The sequence below is a fragment of the Oncorhynchus nerka genome, linkage group LG7 (genome assembly GCF_034236695.1).
Source record: "Oncorhynchus nerka isolate Pitt River linkage group LG7, Oner_Uvic_2.0, whole genome shotgun sequence".
Classification (NCBI taxonomy): Eukaryota; Metazoa; Chordata; class Actinopteri; order Salmoniformes; family Salmonidae; genus Oncorhynchus; species Oncorhynchus nerka.
The window spans coordinates 48,156,048-48,179,575 of record NC_088402.1 but is presented as its reverse complement, the minus strand read 5'-3'; the positions used below and the strand labels follow the sequence as shown (position 1 = coordinate 48,179,575).

The following is a 23,528-nucleotide window of genomic DNA, read 5'->3' as shown; positions in this document are numbered from 1 at the left end:
ACTCGCATCAATGCCTCGGTCTCGTCATTTAACATTCAAGCAAATTGTTTCTGCTCGGCGGGAATGAATTTGAAGCCGTACAATATTGCGGACCAAAACGGAACCATGGACAGAATGTGTTGACACTGTCGTCTTCATTGGATTCAAGGTTTGATGTTATTTATTAGCATGCTCAGATGATATCAGCATTTGATTGTTAGGCTATACAGCAGGGGTGTCAAACTCAATCCATGGGCCTAGTGTCTGCTGGGTTTAGTTTTTTCCCCTTTCAATTAAGACCTAGACAACCAGTTAATTCATTAATCAAGTACAACGGACGAGTGAACATGCAGAGACTTGGCCTTCGTCGGAATGAGTTTGACACGTGCTATACACGATGATAAGCAACCGTTTTTTACCTTTATTTATGCAGAGAATCTAAATAGACACTATGGTCTATTTTGCAACTGTTTCCTGTATTACAACAAACAACAATTCAAAAAGCTCAAAGAGATAACATATTACATAAAGATCAGAAATACAGAGCAAAAGTATTCGATTTTCAATCACAAACAAATACACGAGCAAGCAACATGAGTACAGGAAATACACAAAGAAAAACAAAAAACTATCATAAAAGAACAACCACATTCCTTGGTAAATAATTGTATCTGAATTGCCCGTAAGGCACTAATGCATCCTATTTGAAGCAGTCAAATAAATTTAATACTTGTCAATGTCGAGAGCATAACCTTCAATAGTGCCAAAACGCGCACCGCACAACTGTAGCCTAGTCAAGCCAATCCCTGGAATGTTGTGCTGTTAAACGGCATTTTTCTATAGAGGGGAAGTTCTGCAGGTGTTATTGCCTTCCCTGTAAGTGGAAGGGAGGAGTTAACGATATCTCGGTGGGTGTGTAGCCTATACGTATATATATATATATATATATATATATAATCTCAATCAATGGTGGAAAAGGTACTCAATTGTCATACCTGACTAAATGTAAAGATACCTTAGTAGAAAATGACTCAAGTGAAAGTCACCCAGTAAAATACTACTTGAGTAAAAGTATTTGTTTTTAAATATACTTATGTATCAAAAGTAAATGGAATTGCTAAAATATACTTTAAGTATAAAAAGTAAAAGTATAAACCTTTTCAAATTCAGATGGTACAATTTTCTTTATTTTGTTGTTGTTGTTGGATAGCCAGGGGCACACTCCAACACTCAGACATAATTTACAAACAAAGCATTTGTGTTTAGTCCGCCAGATCAGAGGCAGTACGGATCACCAGGGATGTTCTCATCATAAGTGTGTGAATTGGACAATATCCCAGCAAAATGTAACCGGTACTTTTGGGTGTCAGGGAGTAAGTAAATGTATGGAGTAAAAAGTACATCATTTTCTTTAGGAATATAGTAAAGTAAAAGTTGGCAAAAATATAAATAGTAAAGTTGTGGTATTTCTTTCCTCCTTAACTTCTTGCGTCGAGCCATCCCGGATCCGGTATCGTGGCTACAGCCTCAAGCTCATTACCATAACGCAACGTTAACTATTCATGAAAATCGAAAACGAAATGAAATTAATCTATTTGCTCTCAAGCTTAGCCTTTTGTTAACAACACTGTCATCTCAGATTTTCAAAATATGCTTCTCAACCATTGCAAAAAAAGCATTTGTGTAACAGTATTGATAGCTAGCGTAGCATTTAGTGTAGCATTTAACGTTAGCATTCAGCAGGCAACATTTTCACAAAAACCAGAAAAGCATTCAAATAAAATAATTTACCTTTGAAGAACTTTGGATGTTTTCAATGAGGAGACTCTCAGATAGCAAATGTTCAGTTTTTCCTGAAAGATTATTTGTTTAGGACAAATCGCTCCGTTTTCTGCGTCACGTTTAGCCACGAAAAAAAACCTGTATCCAGGATTGTGTAAATCTATCCGCAAGCTCATTAGCATAACACAACGTTAACTATTCATGAAAATCGCAAATGAAATGAAATTAATCTATTTGCTCTCAAGCTTAGCCTTTTGTTAACAACACTGTCATCTCAGATTTTCAAAATATGCTTTTGAACCATAGCTAAACAAGCATTTGTGTAACAGTATTGATATCCTAGCATGCAACATTTTCACAAAAAACAGAAAAGGATACAAATAAAATCATTTACCTTTGAAGAACTTCAGATGTTTTCAATGAGGAGACTCTCAGTTAGATAGCAAATGTTCCGTTTTTACAAAAAAATATTATTTGTGTCGACTAATCGCTCCGTTTTGTTCATTACGTTTTGGTAAGAAAAAAAAAAGTCATTAAAACGCGAACTTTTTTCCAAATTAACTCCATAATATCGACAGAAACATGGCAAACCGATGTTTAGAATCAATCCTCAAGGTGTTTTTCACATATCTATCGATGATAAAATCCTTCGTGGCAGTTGACTTTCTCTTCTGAAGAAATGGAACGCGCATGGACCTACAGATTACGCAATAATTTCGACACAGGACACCGGGCGGGACACCAGGTAAATGTAGTCTCTTATGGTCAATCTTCCAATGATATGCCTACAAACACGTCACAATGCTGCAGACACCTTGGAGAAACGACACAAAGGGCAGGCTCATTCCTGGCGCATTGACAGCCATATAAGGAGACATTGGAACACAGCGCCTTCAGAATCTGGGGCATTTCCAGTATGAAACTTCATCTTGGTTTCGCCTGTAGCATTAGTTCTGGGGCACTCACAGATAATATCTTTGCAGTTTTGGAAACGTCAGAGTTTTGTCTTTCCAAGGCTGTCAATTCCATGCATAGTCGAGCATCTTTTCGTGACAAAATATTGCGCTTAAAACGGGCACGTCTTTTTATCCAATAATGACATAGCGCCCCCATAGGTTGAAGAGGTTAATGCATTTGAGCCAATCAGTTTTGTGTTGTGGCAAGGTAGCTGTGGTATACAGAAGGTAGCCCTATTTGGTAAAAGACCAAGTCCATATTATGGCAAGAACAGCTCAAATAAGCAAAGAGAAACGACAGTCCATTATTACTTTAAGACACAAAGGTCAGTCAATACGGAAAATGTCAAGAACTTTGAACGTTTCTTCAAACGCAGTCGCAAAAACCATCAAGCGCTATGATGAACCTGGGTCTCGTGAGGACCGCCACAGGAAAGGAAGACCCAGGGTTACCTCTGCTGCTGAGGATAAGTTCATTAGAGTTACCAGCCTCAGAAATTGCAGCCCAAATAAATGCTTCACAGAGTTCAAGTAGCAGACACATCTCAACATCAACTGGTCAGAGGAGACTGTGTGAATCAGGCCGTCATGGTCAAATTGCTGCAAAGAAACCACTACTAAAGGACACCAATAATAAGAGGAGACTTGCTTGGGCCAAGAAACATGCTCAATTGACATATATGTATGTATTTGAGTTATACTACCCCCACCTTGTCACAACCCAACTGATTGGCTCAAATGCAGAAAAAAAATTGTCAAATCAACTTTTAACTAGGTATACCTGTTAATTGAAATGCATTCCAGGTGACTATCTCAGGAAGCTGGTTGAGAGAATTCCAAGAGTGTGCAAAGCTGTCAAGGCAAAGTGTGGCTACTTTGAAGAATCTCAAATATAAAATATATTTGGATTTGTTTAATAAAATGTTGGTTATTACATGATTCCAAAGAAAGTAGTGAAAAATAAAGAAAAACCCTTGAATGAGTGTCCAAACCTTTGACTGGTACTGTATGTGTTAGTCTGATATTTATCATCAGGTTATTTATATAGCAGCGAATCAACTGCTACACATCTTTTATCTTTTATAGGATCAGTTTGTGTGATAACGCTCATTCAGGAGCTTTGCCAAGGGCCTCTAGGTGGAAAGACTTTCTCTCTTTCGTTTTTATTTGCCCTGAGAATAGCGACACCATTTTGATGCATGTAGAGTGTTGTGGGAAGTAAGGTCATTGACAGCTCCAGGTAAATGTCTGTCTGTTAACCCCAATTTGTATTTGCCTCTTTTAATGCACAGTTTTACCGGTCTGCAGAGTGAAAGCATTACACAACACCCACCAACAACCTGGATAGTTATCCGCTAGCAGATCAACTGAGGTTCAAGCAAGAGATGCAAGAGACAACGAGGAAGTAAAACATGAGAAAAGCAAACCATTCACATTTATAAAGCTGGACTGAGAGAAGACCAGAGGATAAAGAGAGAGAGAAGGGGTGAGTTTTTGAGTTGCAGTGTGGAGGTTGGAGGGAGGTCATGGTGTGGCAGGGGCTGTGGGTGTTTAAGCCCCGCTTTGGGAAGCGTGGGGGCCGGTTCGTAGTGGTGCCTGCTCTCTGTGTGCTGATAGTCAGTGCTGCCCTGCTAGCTCTACTCTTCATTTACTCCATTGAGTCATGGGCCACATACATGAATATGAACACAATGGTAGAGGCACAGGGGGGGATCATACCCCCTCAGAGTGTCCCCCCAACCAGACCCGAGGAGTACCTCCTTATGCCCAGCCCTCATGTCTGCCAGCATGCCAAGCCCTACCTCATCACCATGGTGACCTCCGCCCCAGCCAATCAGAGGGCCCGCCAGGCCATCCGGGACACGTGGGGTGGGGAGGTGGAGGTCAGGGGTCATAGGGTCATGACCTTGTTCATGCTCGGGGTGGCCTCTGACCCCGGGCTAACCAAACTGCTGATAGATGAGTCCTGGGAAAGAGGGGATCTGATCCAAGGGCCTTTCTGGGAGTCCTACTCCAACCTGACCCTGAAGACGCTATCGATGCTGAGCTGGGCCCAACGGTTCTGCCCCCAGGCCCACTTCCTGGCCAAGGTGGACGATGACGTCCTGTTCAACCCTGGGGCCCTTCTGCTCTACCTGAACAGCACCTACGAGCACGGGGACCTGTACCTGGGCCGGCTCCACTAAAACGTGGCTCCAGACCGAGACCCAGGCAGTAAGCACTACCTCCCTAGAGGGGCGTACCCTGCCTCTGTCTTCCCCGGCTACTGCAGCGGCACTGCCTACATCCTGTCCCGCTCCGCCTTGCTCAAGATCTCCCTGATGGCCACTGCCTCGCGTCCGTCCACTCCTCTGCCCCCCGAGGACATGTTTGTGGGACTGTGTGCCCGTGAGGCTGGAATGCTGCCCTCCCACTGCCCACTGTTCTCTGGTGGGCCTGTGGTGCCCTACGGGCGCTGCTGCTACCAGGCCATGGTGTCCATCCATCACATCTCCCCCAGCGAGATGCTCCGGTTCTGGGCTGACATCCACTCCCCTCCCTCCTGCTCCTGGTTGGATATGCGTGCCTCCCTGGGGGTCTGTAAAGTCCGGGCCATGCTGGGGACCTTTCTGGGGGTGGAGCAGGGGCTATGAGAGCGTTATTGCCATTGTGGATAGAAAATACTATTGCGTTATGGGGGGCTGTTTCTCTGCCAGTATTTCAATACTGTGAATAGCACAAGCGGCAAGCACTCTATTTCATTAGCTACGATGAGGAATCACTGTGCAGTGTGAAAATGTACTTTTATTTTTATAGACTTTTTGGAACACTTTAAATGTATTTTATGGTGACGATTATTACGCTAGCATTTTGTAAAAGCTGAAGCTATATGAATCTGTTGATTTATTTACATTTACATTTAAGTAATTTAGCAGACGCTCTTATCCAGAGCGACTTACAAATTGGTGCGTTCACCTTAAGACATCCAGTGGAACAGCCACTTTACAATAGTGCATCTAAATCTTTTAAGGGGGGGGTGAGAAGGATTACTTTATCCTATCCTAGGTATTCCTGAAAGAGGTGGGGTTTCAGGTGTCTCCGGAAGGTGGTGATTGACTCCGCTGTCCTGGCGTCGTGAGGGAGTTTGTTCCACCATTGGGGGGCCAGAGCAGCGAACAGTTTTGACTGGGCTGCGCGGGAACTGTACTTCCTCAGTGGTAGGGAGGCGAGCAGGCCAGAGGTGGATGAACGCAGTGCCCTTGTTTGGGTGTAGGGCCTGATCAGAGCCTGGAGGTACTGAGGTGCCGTTCCCCTCACAGCTCCGTAGGCAAGCACCATGGTCTTGTAGCGGATGCGAGCTTCAACTGGAAGCCAGTGGAGAGAGCGGAGGAGCGGGGTGACGTGAGAGAACTTGGGAAGGTTGAACACCAGACGGGCTGCGGCGTTCTGGATGAGTTGTAGGGGTTTAATGGCACAGGCAGGGAGCCCAGCCAACAGCGAGTTGCAGTAATCCAGACGGGAGATGACAAGTGCCTGGATTAGGACCTGCGCTGCTTCCTGTGTGAGGCAGGGTCGTACTCTGCGGATGTTGTAGAGCATGAACCTACAAGAACGGGCCACCGCCTTGATGTTAGTTGAGAACGACAGGGTGTTGTCCAGGATCACGCCAAGGTTCTTAGCGCTCTGGGAGGAGGACACAATGGAGTTGTCAACCGTGATGGCGAGATCATGGAACGGGCAGTCCTTCCCCGGGAGGAAGAGCAGCTCCGTCTTGCCGAGGTTCAGCTTGAGGTGGTGATCCGTCATCCACACTGATATGTCTGCCAGACATGCAGAGATGCGATTCGCCACCTGGTCATCAGAAGGGGGAAAGGAGAAGATTAATTGTGTGTCGTCTGCATAGCAATGATAGGAGAGACCATGTGAGGTTATGACAGAGCCAAGTGACTTGGTGTATAGCGAGAATAGGAGAGGGCCTAGAACAGAGCCCTGGGGGACGCCAGTGGTGAGAGCGCGTGGTGAGGAGACAGATTCTCGCCACGCCACCTGGTAGGAGCGACCTGTCAGGTAGGACGCAATCCAAGCGTGGGCCGCGCCGGAGATGCCCAACTCGGAGAGGGTGGAGAGGAGGATCTGATGGTTCACAGTATCGAAGGCAGCCGATAGGTCTAGAAGGATGAGAGCAGAGGAGAGAGAGTTAGCTTTAGCAGTGCGGAGGGCCTCCGTGATACAGAGAAGAGCAGTCTCAGTTGAATGACTAGTCTTGAAACCTGACTGATTTGGATCAAGAAGGTCATTCTGAGAGAGATAGCGGGAGAGCTGGCCAAGGACGGCACGTTCAAGAGTTTTGGAGAGAAAAGAAAGAAGGGATACTGTGTTTATTAGTGTGAATATATTTTTAAGACTGTTAAAACACACACTAAACAGACATTAACTGTAGATATGAAAATATTACTGACCAGGAAACATAACATACAGGATATCCTAATGTCAGTGTTTCACCTATATTAATTTCGCAGTGTTTGATATTTCCTTTACAACAATGAAACGTATAAAAATCAAATGTAAATGCTTAAATGACAAATAATTTCTCACGTTTGTCATTTCATTTGCTTGTTGTGATAGCATGAATTGTGACAAATTACATCAATTGGCAATTGACAATGCTTTTCCATACTCCCTCCAGCATGTGACATTTTTTCATTATTTCGCCCAACAAGCAAGGAGTTTTTCTATGGAGGTCAATGAGAGGGTGTCGAATTTGGTTAACAAAAACATTTATGGATTATTTGCTGCATGAGGTTTATTTGATCAAATAGAAGTTTCGTAATGATTATGTTGATACGAGTCTACTGATATAAGTAGGACACATGACATCCCGGCAACTTTGAGAAAAAACACGTTAAATCGGAGTTGTCTCTAGATGGCTATGTATATTCATGGCATGCGGCTAGTACCATAGCCTCTCTCCACTGAATATAGGCGGTTGCGGGCGGTTGGCAACATCCCTCATCGGATATTCAAAAAAGGATTACAATAATGAGCTGTATCCACCAATCCAAGGAAAGGATAGGCGGGAGCTAGACAGCCCGCCATGTCGCTTTGTGGGCAACGACTCCATTGTTAGGGTGGAAAGACATGTATCTTGTCAGTATACGGTATCTATAATATTTGGTATTGCTAGCATGCCCAGGCAACCTCTTCCGCCTCACATTACCAAAACACCGCCAACCGTGTTTGATTGACAGGTCTAACACATTGAAAAGGCAAAGGAGCAATGAGGAAACTATATAACATTTGAATTTTGACAGTCTTAAACCTCAGAGTTTGGAAAATAATTGTCAATTGTAACTGAGAAAGCATGAATTGTGACAAAAAGAAAATGCAGTCACAACAAGCAAAAACATGAGAAATAGTTTGTCATTTAAGCATTTAAATGTTGTTTTTAAATATGTCAGTGTTGTACTGGATAGTACCATGGAATTTAAATATGTGACTAGTTTCAGGAAACTACTTCACAGGAGAGGCATTTCAATATAATAAAAAGAAGAAAAAAAATTGGGGGGGGCAGAAATGTCTTCTGGAACATGTGAACTTTCATGTGCCTTAATCGTTAATGTGTATGCCATCTGTAAATATGAATAAAAAAATTACATTACGAGCCTAGTTGATTTAGCCATGGAAAAAGACCGGAACCTTCCCGCTAGCCATTATTGGCTGAGATAATGGATGTGCTGCACATGCCGAGAGATGAGTTAGGATTGGTCTGCCATGTAGCCCGCTTCTGTCTATAACATGAGCTGCTTAGTATTTGTAGGTAATCCTTTTCTAAAGCGGCATTTTTTTTAAATGACTAAAGTGTTTCTAAGGCTTTTGAAATGGTTTTGAAAGTTGTTTTGAAATCAATGTAATGCCTGGTGGAAGCAGAGTGTGATAGCTAAGGAGATGGAGAAAATTCAAGCATTTGATTGCAAATGAGGAGGGAGTCAAAAAGAGAACACATAAGGCTGTTGTATAAAACACCTGTCTCCAGATTACATCTTCAAACTAAGGGCAACCGTGGCATCTGTGACAGAGAGGGAGAAGCGTTCATCCATCTATACGGGTAAGAGAGTCTAGCTAGCTACATTTTCAGATATGATACATTTCTAATTTAGTCAGAAAGTCGTTTTCATTGCAAGTTAAAGCTTACTGTTAGCTAACTAGCTAATGTTAGCTGACTGACTGGCTCGCTAGCTAATGTTACATGTATGATCTGTGTAGTAATATGCGTATCTCATTGCGATTTGCATTCCATGCTAGCTAACATTGAGCCCAGCTAGTTGGTTAGCTTTAACAATCTGTAGATTTATGCAGGGTAGTAATGCTATGATTTGGGATTATGGTTAATTGTTTAGCTAGCTATCTAGCTATATGTTTAAACAAAGTACTCCACTGGGCAAGTAACCATTTCACTGTACCGTTTACAACTTCTGCATGCTGTGCAGATGTGACAAATAAACTTTTATTTTATTTTATATAGTGTGTGTTACCAGAGACGCTAATGTGAAGAACATCAACTGCACAAAAGTCAAATTTGGATATAATGTTAGGCCAACAAGTCAGCTTCCAAGTTCTAAAATTTTCTGGTAGAATGCCCTGCTTTTATTTTGTCACACTCACAACCGTAAGCTATTTTCTGAAATTAGCTTGCCATTATCTTGTAAATAATTATCTAGTTGTGCGTTTATTTTCCTGTAATAATATTAACAAATTAGCTAAAGTTAAGACGGTCAGCTATATGATATAGTCATTATTTGAACTGCCTAGCCAGGTAACTCAACGGTGACTAGCAAACTACAAACGAACCAAAACATTATTTAGAAAGATGCTTTTAGTTGCCTGGTTTGCTAGAGTGACATACTACATTAATCTTTAAACAGATGGGTTTATTTGTGTTAAAATACACTAGTTATAACATTTTGGACCACCAGGCTGCTGATGTCATGCAGCCTGTCGTTTTTGTGTTAATACTTTTCATAACGACAACGACAAGTTTGATGTCAGACGACAATAGAATGTTCATGATGCCACTACGACAACTGTATATAGACATGTCGATAGATGTAGTATAAACCAGCCTTTAGTCTTGAACTCTTTGGTTGTTTAGTACACTACCGTACTCACCGTTTAGCACAGTGGTTCCCAACCAGGGGTACGAGGACCCCGGGGGTACATTGCCTATCCACAGGGGGTACTTGAGAAGACTCATGAGACCATAGGCTTACTGGTAAAATACAAGAGTGGGTAATTCGGGGGGTACTCCAGGCAGAGCAAAATACTGTTGGTGGTACAGTAACCACAAAAGGTTGGGAACTACTGGTTCAGCACATGGTCTCACATGTGAATCCTTAAAGAGATGGGTGGGGCTAAGGCTTAAGAGTGTGTGAACTATGCTGAATGGGTGTAGAGAAAGAGCTCTCCAGTAGTTGTACCAAAACATTCACAGGCCAAAAGTGGGGTTACAAGTTTGTCAACTTTCAAAGGAGATTTACTTTCTCAATGTTCCTCAACTGTAATGTAATGATATACCATTTTCTACCTCTGAGACTCTACTTTTATCCAATGTAAAAACATTTTGTTACATAAGATCAAATCGAGCCTGATGGTCACATATTAAACAAACTTTGCTATTTCAAACTTTACTATTTGGCAGGTATTATGCATGCTCAATCATGAAAGTGATAATGCTATATATTACTTTGAACTTTAATTTGAATTTTGTCACAACAAATGCATACCCATTTAGGAAAAGGAATTACAAACATATTGATTTATCATTTTTGTCCATTTGCCTTTTCAATTGACTTTCGGGAGCGAAATGCCGAAAGCATTTTTTATCCCCATTCCATTGAAGTATGTAACTGGGATGTTTAGCAAGTAGAGTGTGAATAGTGGACATGTATGGATTTTTCTGGGCTGGGAGTAATGATTTGTCTGACCCAGAGAGGGATTTTGTCCACTGCTGCAGATGGCTTTTCTGCAATCAGTTGAGATCCAATACAGAGTCAAATGCAGTTTACAAAATGTTGTTGACAAAAGTACATCTCTTGGATTTTTCAGACGCGGGGACATAATTTGACACCACTCATCTCTTTGCTACTGTGTGCAGGATAAATAGAATAACTATCTAATATATTATTGTTTACAATAACCTTTCAATACTAATGTGGTCAGAAGCGAACTGGAACATTGAAGTGACATTGTATGAACAAAGGGTGGATCCGGGTTGCATGTAAGTTCTTCCTTAATATAGATGATGACAACAGGAAGGCAAAGCGAGGCAATTTTGTTTTTTACCCAAACCTTCCCGCAGTTGCCTAGCAACTAGGGGGCAGGTGAATCATATCCTGAATGTTTGTCTGTCCACACAAAGCTATTTTGCCCATTCTATGCTTAACCAGTTCTAGTAATTTTCACTCTCATTCGTGCCAAACACTGCCCCCCTGGGTTCAACGTCTATGCCACTTTGGTTCAATGTTGTTTCATTGAAATGACATAGAAACAATGTTTATTCAACCAGTGTGTGCTGATTATAAGTAGTCACGTGCAAAGCAGGTTATAACATGTCTTGACAAGTCTTGAAACCAGACCTGCGTGCAATTAATCAGCCAATGTCAATGAGCATTGATAGAAACACTCTTGCATGAGATGAACCAAACTTGATTTTCTGGTTATTGCACACCCATAGAATGGTCTGCTGAGAAATGAATCAACAATGTCCACTTCCTTGACGTCCACATAACTAAATAGAATAACATGTATTGTCCTAAACGAAGGCGGTGAGGGCCGGCAGGTAGCCTTGCGGGTAGGAGTGTTGGGCCAGTTACCAAGGTATTTTGATCCCCGGGCGCTGACGATGTGGATGTCGATTAAGGTAGCCTTCCGCACCTCTCTGATTCAGAGGGGTTGGGTTAAATGCGGAAGACACATTTCGGTTGAATGCATTCAGTTGAACAACTGACTAGGTATCTCCCCTTTCCCAGTTCAAGGCTTATACATTTAAAAATTGTGTAATCTTGATAAAACTCATATTTCATACATAATTATTTAGCAATTGTATAATTCAGAGGTGTTAGGATTATAGAAGCACAATACATTGGTGGCGTTACCCTCACATACAGAAGAGCAAGACGGCAGTAAATATGTTGTAGTTGCTTTGATTATCAATGAGTCCCTGGCCTTCAGGGAGAGACAGTGCATTCGGAAAGTATTCAGATCCCTTCATTTTGTTACGTTACAACTGTATTCTAAAATGAAATAAAGTTTCTCTCATCAATTTACACACAATACCCCATAATGAAAAAGCAAAAACAGGGTTAGATTTATTTTTGGGGGCAAATTTTAAAAACAGAAATCAAATTTTATTTGTCACATGCGCCGAATTCAACAGGTGTCGACCTTACAGTGAAATGCTTACTTATGAGCCTTAACCAACAATGCAGTAACAAAAATATGAATAAGAAATAAAACTAAAAAATAATTCAAGAGCAGCAGAGTTAATGTCCGGGGGCACTGGTTAGTTAATGTAATTGAGGTAATATGTACATGTAAAAAGAGGGGGGGCAATGAAAATAGTGTGGGTAGCCATTTGATTAGATGTTCAGGAATCTTATGGCTTGAGCATGCACCCGAGGGGCCCCCGTGTTGTTACCTACCCTTACCACCTGGGGGGCGGTCCGTCATGAAGTCCAGGATTAAGTTGCAGAGGGAGGTGTTTAGTCCCAGGATCCTGAGCTTAGTGATGAGCTTTGAGGGAACTAAGGTGTTGAACGCTGAGCTGTAGTCAATTAATAGCATTCTCACATAGGCGTTCCTTTTGTCCAGGTGGGAAAGGGCATTGTGGAGTGAAATAGAGTGCATCATCTGTGGATCTGTTGCTGCACAGCTATTTTCAGGTTCAAGTCCAGGCCTCTCAAGGACATGGAGACTTGTTCCGAAGCCACTCCTGCATTGTCTTGGCTGTGTGCTTAGGGTGGTTGTCCAGTTGGAAGGTGAACCTTTGCCACAGTTTGACGTTTTGAGCGCTATGGAGAAAGTTGTCATCAAGGATCTCTATGTACTTTGCTCCGTTCAACTTTTCCTTGATGTTGACAAGTCTCCCAGTCCCAACGTCTGAAAAACATCCCCACAGCATGATGCTGCCACCAGCATGCTTCACCGTAGGGATGGTGCCAGACCAGAGAATCTGGTTTCTCATGGCCTGAGAGTCCTTTAGGTGCCTTTTGGCCAACTCGAAGCTGGCTGTCGTGCCTTTTACTCAAAACCTCAAACTGTAGCAAAGGTTCACCTTCCAACTGGACAACCACCCTAAGCACACAGCCAAGACAATGCAGGAGTGGCTTTGGGGCTAGTCTCAATGTCCTGGAGTGGCCCAGCCAGAGCTGAACCCGATCAAACATCTCTGGAGAGACCTGAAAATAGCTGTGCAGCGATGTTCCCCATCAAACTTGACAGAACTTGAGAGAATCTGCAGAGACGAATGGGAGAAACTCAGTTGTGCCAAGCTTGTAGCGTCATACCCAAGAAGACTTGAGGATATAATCGCTGCCAAAGGTGCTTCAACAAAGTACTGAGTAAAGTACATTTTATTTATTTTATTTATAAATTTGCAAACAGGTCTAAAAACCTGTTTTTGCTTTGTCATTATGGGGTAATGTGTGTAGATTGATTAAATCGTTGTTTTTCTCTGAAATTTTAGAATAAGGCTGTAACGTAACAAAATGTGGAAAAAGTCAAGGAGTCTGAATACACTATGTTTTGTGTGTCTGCAGTGGCTGTTGGAGCCTGCTGTCTGGGCTTTTGGAAGAATGTCCAAGAACGTGTATCTGAAAGGTCAAAATTCATCCCCACAGAGGACCAATGGGAGTTGACACATCCACTGGTCCCTCTGTCCAGCTGCTGCCACCTCTTCTTTTTTCTCTCTTTATCTGTCTTCATCCTGACTTCCACTGTTTTCCTGATCACTTCCGGAGGGGTGGAAAGCTGCCAACAGAGGTTAGGGATCAGAAAGAAGAGCAAGAGAGATGTGTGCTAGTAAAATATGAAATAATGAAGACATTTCATGTAATTGTATTATGTATGAGTGGTAATAGAACATGGCACAAAGGAGAATTTGAATCAGAATTTCATTCGGACCTGGTATGGCCATGCTGGTGAAGCCCTCTCCATTGCCTACAACAATCACATCTTCAAAAGGGACAGAAGTCGACCACTCACACTGAGCCCTGTGGGCCATGTAGGGCTTAGTCACTGGGGTTCCCCACACATCTCTGTATACCTACAGAACACACACAGATAAGCAGACACAACTTGAGCACAGAGACACAGACTCGGTCATTAACAGATACTGAGTTTTTTTTTTTTTTTTAAGAGTCAGAAACAGTACAGAGTTTGGACAACAGAGCTGGGTGCCATGTTGCTGTCCCAGAGCAATCCATTCTCTCACTTTTAATGAGTATTTAGGTTCCAGTTCTGTCAATTTCATAAGTATGCTTGGTTCTAGATTCAGTGGGCCATATAGGTTAATATAGTTTGAGGCTATACCGTGGCTTGGTGGAATGGAATGGCAGGAAACATTGAGTTCATATTGAGGATCACAGGGAAATACAAAAGGCATGGCACACAAACATTTTAAGCAGTATGTATGACTACAGTGTATGACCTGGACTATGTCTCCCGTAGCGGCGGACAGCAGGCTCCTCTGACTTAGAGACAGACAGGAAGCTCCCGCAGGCAAGAAGTAGGACAGCAGGGGCCAGTAGGATCTGATGTCATATACCTTCAGCCTCTTGTCCATACCCGAGGTCACCATGTACCTGCATAAATAAAATGACCCAAATGTGTGGATTTCATATTGACAACAACAGCTACATTACATAACATTATAACCACCTTGCAATAGCTAAGAGACCAAAACTAGAACGATGTTATGTTTTTGATTGAGACTCACGTGCCAGTCTTGTCGATGGTGACCGAGCGCACGCCTCCCTGGTGGCAGAACATCTTGACGAGCGGCTCTCTCTGGTTGGGCGTCCAGAGGGTAACGGTGCCGTTGGAGTGGCCCAGGTAGATGATAGCGTTGTGTGGGTTATGGGCCATCACATCCAGCCTTGGTGCAGATGGCCGCCGCCTCCTTATCTACCGACACATCCAGGTACTGCAGGGAACCTGTCGCACTCTGGAGGAGGGGTAGAGGGACAGGAGTTCACAGGTGAGTCTTGGTGGTGGTTCACCTGACTACGCTCGCATGTTGTGTGAGTAACCTTGCTTTTGAGAGCTGAAGATTTGTGTTAGCCCCCCAGAGCTTACCTATGTCTTCAGTCAGTTTCACATTCATATTCTCAACAAGCACATTACACAATAAATTCCCCTGACATGACACAAACATTACAAAGCTAGTATAAATTAACACACCGCTGTGGCCAGCAGGAAGTGGTAGGGGAGAAACTGCATGCGGAAACCATCTTTGAGCTCAATGCCCTTGTTGTCATAGATATAGAGCCACTTCTTCTGAGCCACTGTGAACATGGCTTCACAGTGGAGCCACCTAAAGGACACAGAAAGGGGTACAGATTAGGATGATTCAATGGGAGAGGAAATAATGCTTAAAATGTGCATGTAAATGAGTGTGTAGGGTTTCCAAACAAAAACGTATCTTTTGACCAATGGGTCAATGTTAATTGTGTAGAAAACCAATGGTCCAAATCTCATATCGCCATCATAATCCATTCAAAAGTTTGGAGTTTTTACCCTTATAGGATGGCCAGAATTAGGGTGACTAAATCAATGGAAGTGGTAAAAAAGTATACACGCACACACACAGCAAAAAAAGAAACGTCCCTTTTTCAGGACCCTGTCTTTCAAAGATAAATTGTAAAAATCCAAATAACTTCACAGATCTTCATTGTAAAGAGTTTAAACACTTTCCCATGCTTGTTCAATGAACCATAAACCATTAATGAACATGCACCTGTGGAACGGTCGTTAAGACACTAACAGCTTACAGACTGTAGGCAATTAAGGTCACAGTTATGAAAACTTAGGACACTAAAAAGGCCTTTCTACTGACTCTGAAAAACACCAGAAGAAAGATGCCCAGGGTCCCCTGCTCATCTGCGTGAACGTGCCTTAGGCATGCTGCAAGGAGGCATGAGGACTGCAGATGTGGCCACAGCAATAAATTGCAATGTCTGTACTGTGAGACACCTAAGACAGCGCTACAGGGAGACAGGACGGACAGATGATCGTCCTTGCAGTGGCAGACCACGTGTAAAAACGCCTGCACAGGATCGGTACATCTGAACATCACACCTGAGGGACAGGTACAGGATGGCAACAACAACTGCCTGAGTTACACCAGGAACGCACAATTCCCCCCATCAGTTTTCAGACTGTCCGCAATAGGCTGAGAGGGGCTGGACTGAGGGCTTGTAGGCCTGTTGTAAGGCAGGTCCTCACCAGACATCACCGGCAACAACGTCGACTATGGGCACAAACCCACCATCGCTGGACCAGACAGGACTGGCAAAAAGTGCTCTTCCCTGACAAGTCGCGGTTTTGTCTCACCAGGGGTGATGGTCGGATTCGTGTTTATCGTTGAAGGATTGAGCGTTACACCGAGGCCTGTACTCTGGAGCGGGACCGATTTGGAGGTGGAGGGTCTGTCATGGTCAGGGGCAGTGTGTCACAGCATCATCGGACTGAGCTTGTTGTCATTGCAGGAAATCTCAACGCTTTGCATTACAGGTAAGACATCCTCCTCCCTCATGTGGTACCCTTCCTGCAGGCTTATCCTGACAGGGTAGCCTAGTGGTTAGAGCGTTGGGCTAGTAACCCGAAGGTTGCAAGTTCAAATCCCCGAGCTGACAAGGTGGAAGTTGCCTTTAAACATCTCACAGCAAGAACCGGCAAATCTGGTGCAGTCCATGAGGAGATGCACTGCAGTACTTAACTTCTTGGTGACAGGGCAGTATTTTCACGTTCGGATTAAATGCATGCCCAAATTCAACTGCCTGCTACTCATCCCCAGAAGATAAGATATGCATATTATTTGTATATTGGGATAGAAAACTGTTTGAATCATGTCTGTGAGTATAACAGAACTTATTTAGCAGGCGAAACCCTGAGGACAAACCACTCAGATTATTTTTGTTTTGTTTTGAGGTCACTCTTTTCAATGGGTTTTCATTGGGAATACAGATTTCTAAAGGACCTTCTTGCAGTTCCTATCGCTTCCACTGGATGTCAACAGTCTTTAGAATGGTTGAGGTTATTCCTTTGTGTAATGAAGAAGTACGGCCATCTTGAACGAGGGTCACTTGAAGCGTACTGTTAGATAGAGGCGCGTGACCAGAAAGCATGCTTGTTTGTTTTCTTCCTGTATTGAACACAGATCATCCTGTCTTCAATTTTATCGATTATTTTACTTTTAAAAAAATACCTAAAGTTGTATTACAAAAGTAGTTTGAAATGTTTTGGCAAAGTTTACAGGTAACTTTTGAGATATTTTGTAGTCACGTTGAGCAAGTTGGAACCAGTGTTTTTCTGGATCAAACGCGCCAAATAAATGGACATTTTTGATATATATATAGACGGAATTAAATCGAACAAAAATGGCCCTTTGTGATGTTTATGGGACATATTGGAGTGCCAACAAAAGAAGCTCGTCAAAGGTAAGGCATGAATTATATTTTCTGGGTTTTGTGTCGCACCTGCAGGGTTGAATTATGGTTTCTCTTTGTTTAGGGAGGTGCTATCCTCAGATAATAGCATTGTTTGCTTTCGCCGAAAAGCCTTTTTGAAATCTGACATGTTGGCTGGATTCACAACAAGTGTAGCTTTAATTTGCTATCTTGCATGTGTGATTTAATGAAAGTTTGATTTTTATAGTAATTTATTTGAATTTGGCGCTCTGCATTTTCCCTGTCTTTTGGCCAGGTGGGACACTAGCGTCCCACATATCCCAGGGATATGCAGCTGGTGGCCACACCAGATACTGACTGTTATTTTTTATTCCGATCCCCCCCTTTCTGTTAGTCACATCTGTGGAACTTGTTCAGTTTATGTCTTAGTTGTAGAATATTATGTTCATACAAATATTTACACATGTTAAGTTTGCTGAAAATAAACAGTTGACAGTGAGAGGAAGTTTCTTTTTTATATATACACATACAGTACCAGTCCACGTTTGGACACACCTACTCATTACAAGTAGCCCCTTTGCCTTTATGACAGCTTTGAACGCTCTTGGCACTCTCAACCAGCTTCATGAGAAATGCTTTTCCAACAGTCTTGAAGGAGTTCACACAAATGCTGAGCACTTGTTCGCTGGTTTTCATTCACTCTGTGGTCCAACTCATCCCAAACCATCTCAATTGGGTTGAGGTCAGGTGATTGTGGAGGCAAGGTCATCTGATGCAGCACTCCATCACTCTCCTTCTTAGTCAAATAGCCCTTACAGCATGGAGGTGTGTTTTGAGTCCCCATCTTCATCACATTCATCTCACACATCAGCTGTTTGGACTGCCAGTCTAGGCAAGTCACATGACCTCTACTTCCACTAAGCAGCAGGTGGCTGGAATAGAGGAAACACACACACATACTAAACAGACATCTTCTCAAGACCAAAACACACACTCACAGTTAATTTATCCAGTAAATGCAGGTCTAACAATAAAGCAAAGAATATCTGGCCCACTTGCACAGAACACTCAAACAACAGCAGGTGAAACTGACCATCTAGTCTTGTTGTAATCCAGTTGGTAGGGCCCAAACTGAGACAGGGTCAGGTTAAAGTACTGTGGAGTGAGAGCGAGTTCGAGACAAACACATTGTTATAAAAAAAGACTGACAGAGAACCCAGATCATTTAAAATCTTCTGCTTGTGGCAACTTAAATGACACATTGCCCCTGAAAGACTCAAATTTGCCCCGGAGGTAATGTGTCTATTCCCACAGCATCAGCGATGTCATCCTGTGAGATGGTGCATGTGTCCTCATCCTCGTCTCCCTCCAGGAACCTAAAGACCAGAGAGAAAGTCAGTTACACCGAGACGAATGGGGGTGGGGGGGTTGTTACCCAGCATCCTCTGGGAGCAGGAGGTCGTATTGTGCATTCTGCTTCGGAGCTAGGTCTGAGTAAGCCCCTGAACAAACAACCACATTTCTGGGAGGGCTCGAATGGTTTTGTTTAGTATGCATGCACTTCTGTCTTATGTGTGTGCTTTAGGTGATGAGCAAACAAATCAAGATCGCCACACAGAGACCTGCGTTTTGAAGTCGGTTTAGTAATACTTTCCTGTGGATATTTTGTCCCAAATTTCTACCCACAAAACGAAAAGATGAAAACAGCAGACAACAGGTAGACTAAGTTCAAATGAATGTCAATACAAATTAACATTACAAGATTTTTGCATGATAATATGAACTTTAACTAGCTACCAGATAACTAGCTACCTATTTCACTTTTTCACAAGTTTTAGCCCTAGCTTGCTAGCCGCGCATGAGGGAGAGCATCGGCACAAGTAGCTACAGTGTGTTAACCCTTTTCCCGAATCGAGAACGAGGAAAGTATTTCCAAGAGTAGGTTGTCTTATAAAGAGTCCAGTTGCAGGTGGATCTACAGAAAACAGAGATACCAAGATATTCATTCCATGTTTTGTATCGAGTGAGAAATGCTATTGCATGTGTGTAGAGTTTTGTTTTGGTCGCACTGTGTGTGTCATTATGGTACTTCACGTGCCTGTGGCCACATCGCATAGAAATGACTAGCTCCTGCAAAAATGCTGGGAAATCCTACACTGAACAAAAATATAAACATGTAAAGTATTGGTCCCATGTTTCATGAGCTGATGTTCAATATGCACAAAATGCTTATTTCTCAAAATGTTATGCACAAATAAGTTTACATCCCTGTTAATGAGCATTTTTCCTTTGCCAAGATAATCAATCCACCTGACAGGTGTGGTATATCAAGAAGCTGATTAAACAGCATGATAATTATATAGGGACACCTCATGTTGGGGACAATAAAATGGTACTAAAATGTGCAGTTTTGTCACCCAACGCAATGCCACAGCTCTCTCAAGTTGAGGGAGCGTGGAATTGGCATGGTGACTGCAGGAATGTCCACCAGAGCTGTTGCCAGAGAATTTAATGTTAATTTCTCTACCATGAGCCGCCTCCAATGTAATTTTAGAGAATTTGGCAATTTGCCCAACCGGCCTCACACCCGCAGACCACGTGTATGGCGTCATGTGGATAAGCGGTTTGCTGATTTCAACATTTAAAAAATCATTATTTATAACCTTGTCAACATCTTGACAATATTTCCTATTCATTTTGCAACTCCTTTCATGTATGTTTTCATTGAAAAGTGACCCCAAACTTTTGACTTGTAGTGCGTCTCTGAACGTGGGTGCGTTTTACTTAGCTAATGGCGCTGTAATTGTTGTGTTAGTGGGAACGAATTGGTGTCCATCTCTTCCACTAGAAATCACAGTAGGGGAAGGTAAAAGCATAATTAACCTATTCCATGTTAGTTTCAAGGCTAAGGATAGAGGCTTTCTCTGAATAGATCTGAATTTCAAACGAAAAACATACTGTAGACCAACGCTCCGTGATCTGTACCAATGCGTTTTATTGTAGGCCTATAACAGCGTTGTAGATACATACCCTAATAAACTTGAAGGCAATAGTAACAGAAAATGTACAATAATAATCCGTTTTTATACCATGCAATATATTCAAGTAGAAAATAATCCAGAGACCCACTATATATGTCCGGGGAACAATCACTTGTGGTTTACAACTTGAACGCATTAAATCATAAACCTAACTACAGGTCAATTTGGTCTACGTAACTCTGACACTTAGAATCATGCAATTCAACGCCAGACCGAAAAGAGCAGATTTAAAGCCTGCGTCCTCTGTTGGATGCAGGCTGCCTGCCTGCTGAGCCAAATGCTATTTCCCTGAGATGCTTCGCTTTATTATTATTTTTCTTTGCCACGTAGGCTTAATCTGTAAAACGAATACATTTCTGAGCATCTCATGACAACAATATTGGTCCAGCAAACAACACAGCTATTCATTAACTTGAAATCCCTTTGAGCGTTACTGATTCTGGCAATCCAAGTGTGTTTAATTACACACAAGCCCCCCCCCAAAAAAAAAGAATAATAATAATATCTCATTTAAACATTTCTCAGTATACTTTCTGGGGACGTTTTCTGAATATTCGTCATAAAAGCAGCTTGCCAAATAAACTATAGACTACCCATGGCAGAGGGGTCCATATTATATTCATAATAAACCACTTGAAATTATTAATTGTATCAATTTACACATAGATTTTTTTTTACAACACAGTATTTCGCAGGCGCCAGCCCACTCGTCACTCCCGTTCAGTCAAATCCTCCTCAGGTGCGGACCTTTTGCCCGGGTGCTGTCTCTTCTCCGCGGCGCGACTCTTTGTCACGTTGTCTAACAGCTCGAGCAACAGGTTGGCTTTACTGCAGCCAGGGTCCAGCACGTCACGGGGACTGTTGGCGCCCAAATCCGGACTCATGTCATACCAGTAACGTTTGCCGGGATGTTGGCGCTTCTCCAACTCCTGGAGGTCCCCTGCGTCTGACTCGTCGTCCACATCTCGCCTGCCAGGATGCTGGCGCTTGCTGTACATCATCAGGTAGCGCTTGCCCGGGTGCTGTCGTTTGGAGAGTTCACTTAGAAATGCGGAGTTCTCTGTAATCTGCTCCACCATTGAGCGCTTGCCTGGATTCTGCGTTTTCTGGAGCTCCACAAAAGAGTCAACTTCGTCTTCACGTTTTCCTGGGTGCTGTCTTTTCTGGACCTCCCCTGAGTCTTCGTCCTCGTCCTCCTCTCGTTTACCAGGGTGTTGCCGCTTCACTAGCCACTCTGGCTGAGAGGACAATGCCTCTGTAAAATTAAAATGACAACATGATTAGTTTACTGACGGGAAAATATAAATCTGCCACCGCTTGTTATGCCATGTGTACATGTATTTCCATTGAACATACATGAACATGAAAACGTAGGTTATGTCAAACATATGTATTCTATTCTGTTTTCATTATTTCACCATTAAAATATAGGCATTTGTGCTTTGATGCCAGTATTAACTCCTGGAAAATATTGGATGCGTTTCACGGGTGCTTTGCCGGTTGCCCTCTCCAAATAGATTTGCATCCTAACAAATAACACAATATAGTAATGTAATTCACGTTAATGTTGCACAACATAAATGAAAGATCTTGGAAATGTTGGGTTATTTGATAATGAAAAAAATTACAAACAATCGAAATTATTGAGTTAATCTGGTCTTTCTGAAACGAATAGAAATGTTTCTTTCGTGCAACTAGGTAACTTCAAAACAGGTATACAAAAGCATAACTAGAATGAATGTCTTCAATTGTGTTAAATTCTTTGCTTTTCAATTCAATGTAAAACACCCCCGGTTCGTGTCAAACTCGGCCAGTTTGCCAAAACACAACATCGATCCAAAAGCTATTACGCACCATTCACACCATCCTCATCCTCTGTCATTTTTAGAATGGAGCGGAGCAGGATGCCCTCGGCCCTCTGTAGGATGATGTCGTCTATCTGCCGGTCTCCCGTTTTCTCTTGATCGGGGATGCTCTGTCCTCGAGCCACGGTCAGGTTGCAGACTGCCAGAGATGCCAGAATGATCAGGCAGGTGGACTTCATGGTAACTTGGCCATTCGTTCGAAAACAAGAGAAGATATCATTATTATTGAAAATATACTTGATTACTTAAAAAAACATGCATCCTATATGATATTTGGTTGACATTGGCATTGTATAACTAATTTGGAGTTCTCTGTCTGTTTTACGCACATAGTACGTTTCAATAGCCTATTGGTCCGTAAAACTGGAAAATCCTTTATGAATAGATATTTGCAAACTATTTTGCAATGCACAAACTGAAGGTACAGAGATATTATCTAATGTAAAAAAAAAATATATATATATATATATATATATATTTGAGGTGATCCAAACTTACCTTAGATTTGTGTTCTGGCTATTGTCACTCGCAACACCTCTGATAACCTTCAATTATAGCAAACCAACTAGAAAGGATGTTATTTGCCTCTTGCAGCGGTTGGAAACCCGTTGAGGCAAAGTTTATCGGTTTGTTCGGATAGAACGCGTCCCGCCATTTATAGTCAGCGGTTACCCCCGTCACGCCAACCACGCTGTAGTAATTTCATAGAATCTTCGTCTCCATTGATTTCACATTCGTGCGCAATTGGATTAAAGTAGGTTCTAACCTCTAGAGGACGCTGTCTGGTTCTTTTCTTGGGCGTCAACTGAGCCGACCAGCCGAATCCGAAGGAGTAAAATATGATGACTGCGAGAGAGGATTCATTCAAAAATGTTCTACTCATATCGCAAAGTGGTGGTGCTTATTTTGCAGAAGACCAATGTAATTGTATTCACTTGTTTTGCCATTGGGGCTGTCATTTTCAAGACGTTTGTTAAGAATATGCTACACTAAATGTAAATCATGATAATATATGGATTCATTCATAAACTACTGCCACCCAGATATCTGTATGTTTCCTCCAACTATAGACATTAATTGATGCATTATGCTAATTCATTTTCAAGACGTTCGTTAAGATTATGCAACACCAAATGTAAAGGATGATAATGTATGGATTCATTCATAAACTACTTTTTCCACCACTGCTGAAGTTCAATTGAACATAATAAGCTACTTCTCATTTTGAAAGCATATGTGGCA

At 42.4% G+C, this 23,528-nt stretch overlaps 2 protein-coding genes, 1 long non-coding RNA gene and 1 pseudogene across 3 annotated transcripts; 2 read left to right on the top strand and 2 right to left on the bottom strand.

Moving 5' to 3' along the window:
- On the top strand, positions 1-22,848 carry LOC135572510 (uncharacterized). The gene is made up of 3 exons (XR_010464356.1): positions 1-148; positions 4,010-4,203; positions 22,310-22,848. It is a non-coding gene; the product is annotated as an uncharacterized LOC135572510 (long non-coding RNA).
- Positions 4,212-5,982, top strand: LOC115131850 (UDP-GalNAc:beta-1,3-N-acetylgalactosaminyltransferase 1-like). The gene has a single exon (XM_029663881.2). The coding sequence runs from the start codon at positions 4,244-4,246 to the stop codon at positions 4,901-4,903; it is 660 nt and encodes a 219-aa protein (XP_029519741.2). The 5' UTR covers positions 4,212-4,243; the 3' UTR covers positions 4,904-5,982.
- LOC115132594 (WD repeat-containing protein 46-like) lies at positions 13,663-21,033 on the bottom strand (annotated as a pseudogene).
- trh (thyrotropin-releasing hormone) lies at positions 20,358-22,873 on the bottom strand. The gene is made up of 3 exons (XM_029663879.2): positions 22,785-22,873; positions 22,276-22,470; positions 20,358-21,676 (listed from the first exon to the last, which is right to left on the bottom strand). Exons 2-3 carry the CDS (start codon positions 22,463-22,465, stop codon positions 21,132-21,134), a joined length of 735 nt encoding a protein of 244 aa, XP_029519739.1. The 5' UTR covers positions 22,466-22,470; positions 22,785-22,873; the 3' UTR covers positions 20,358-21,131.
- Between the last annotated feature and the right edge of the window lie 655 nt (positions 22,874-23,528).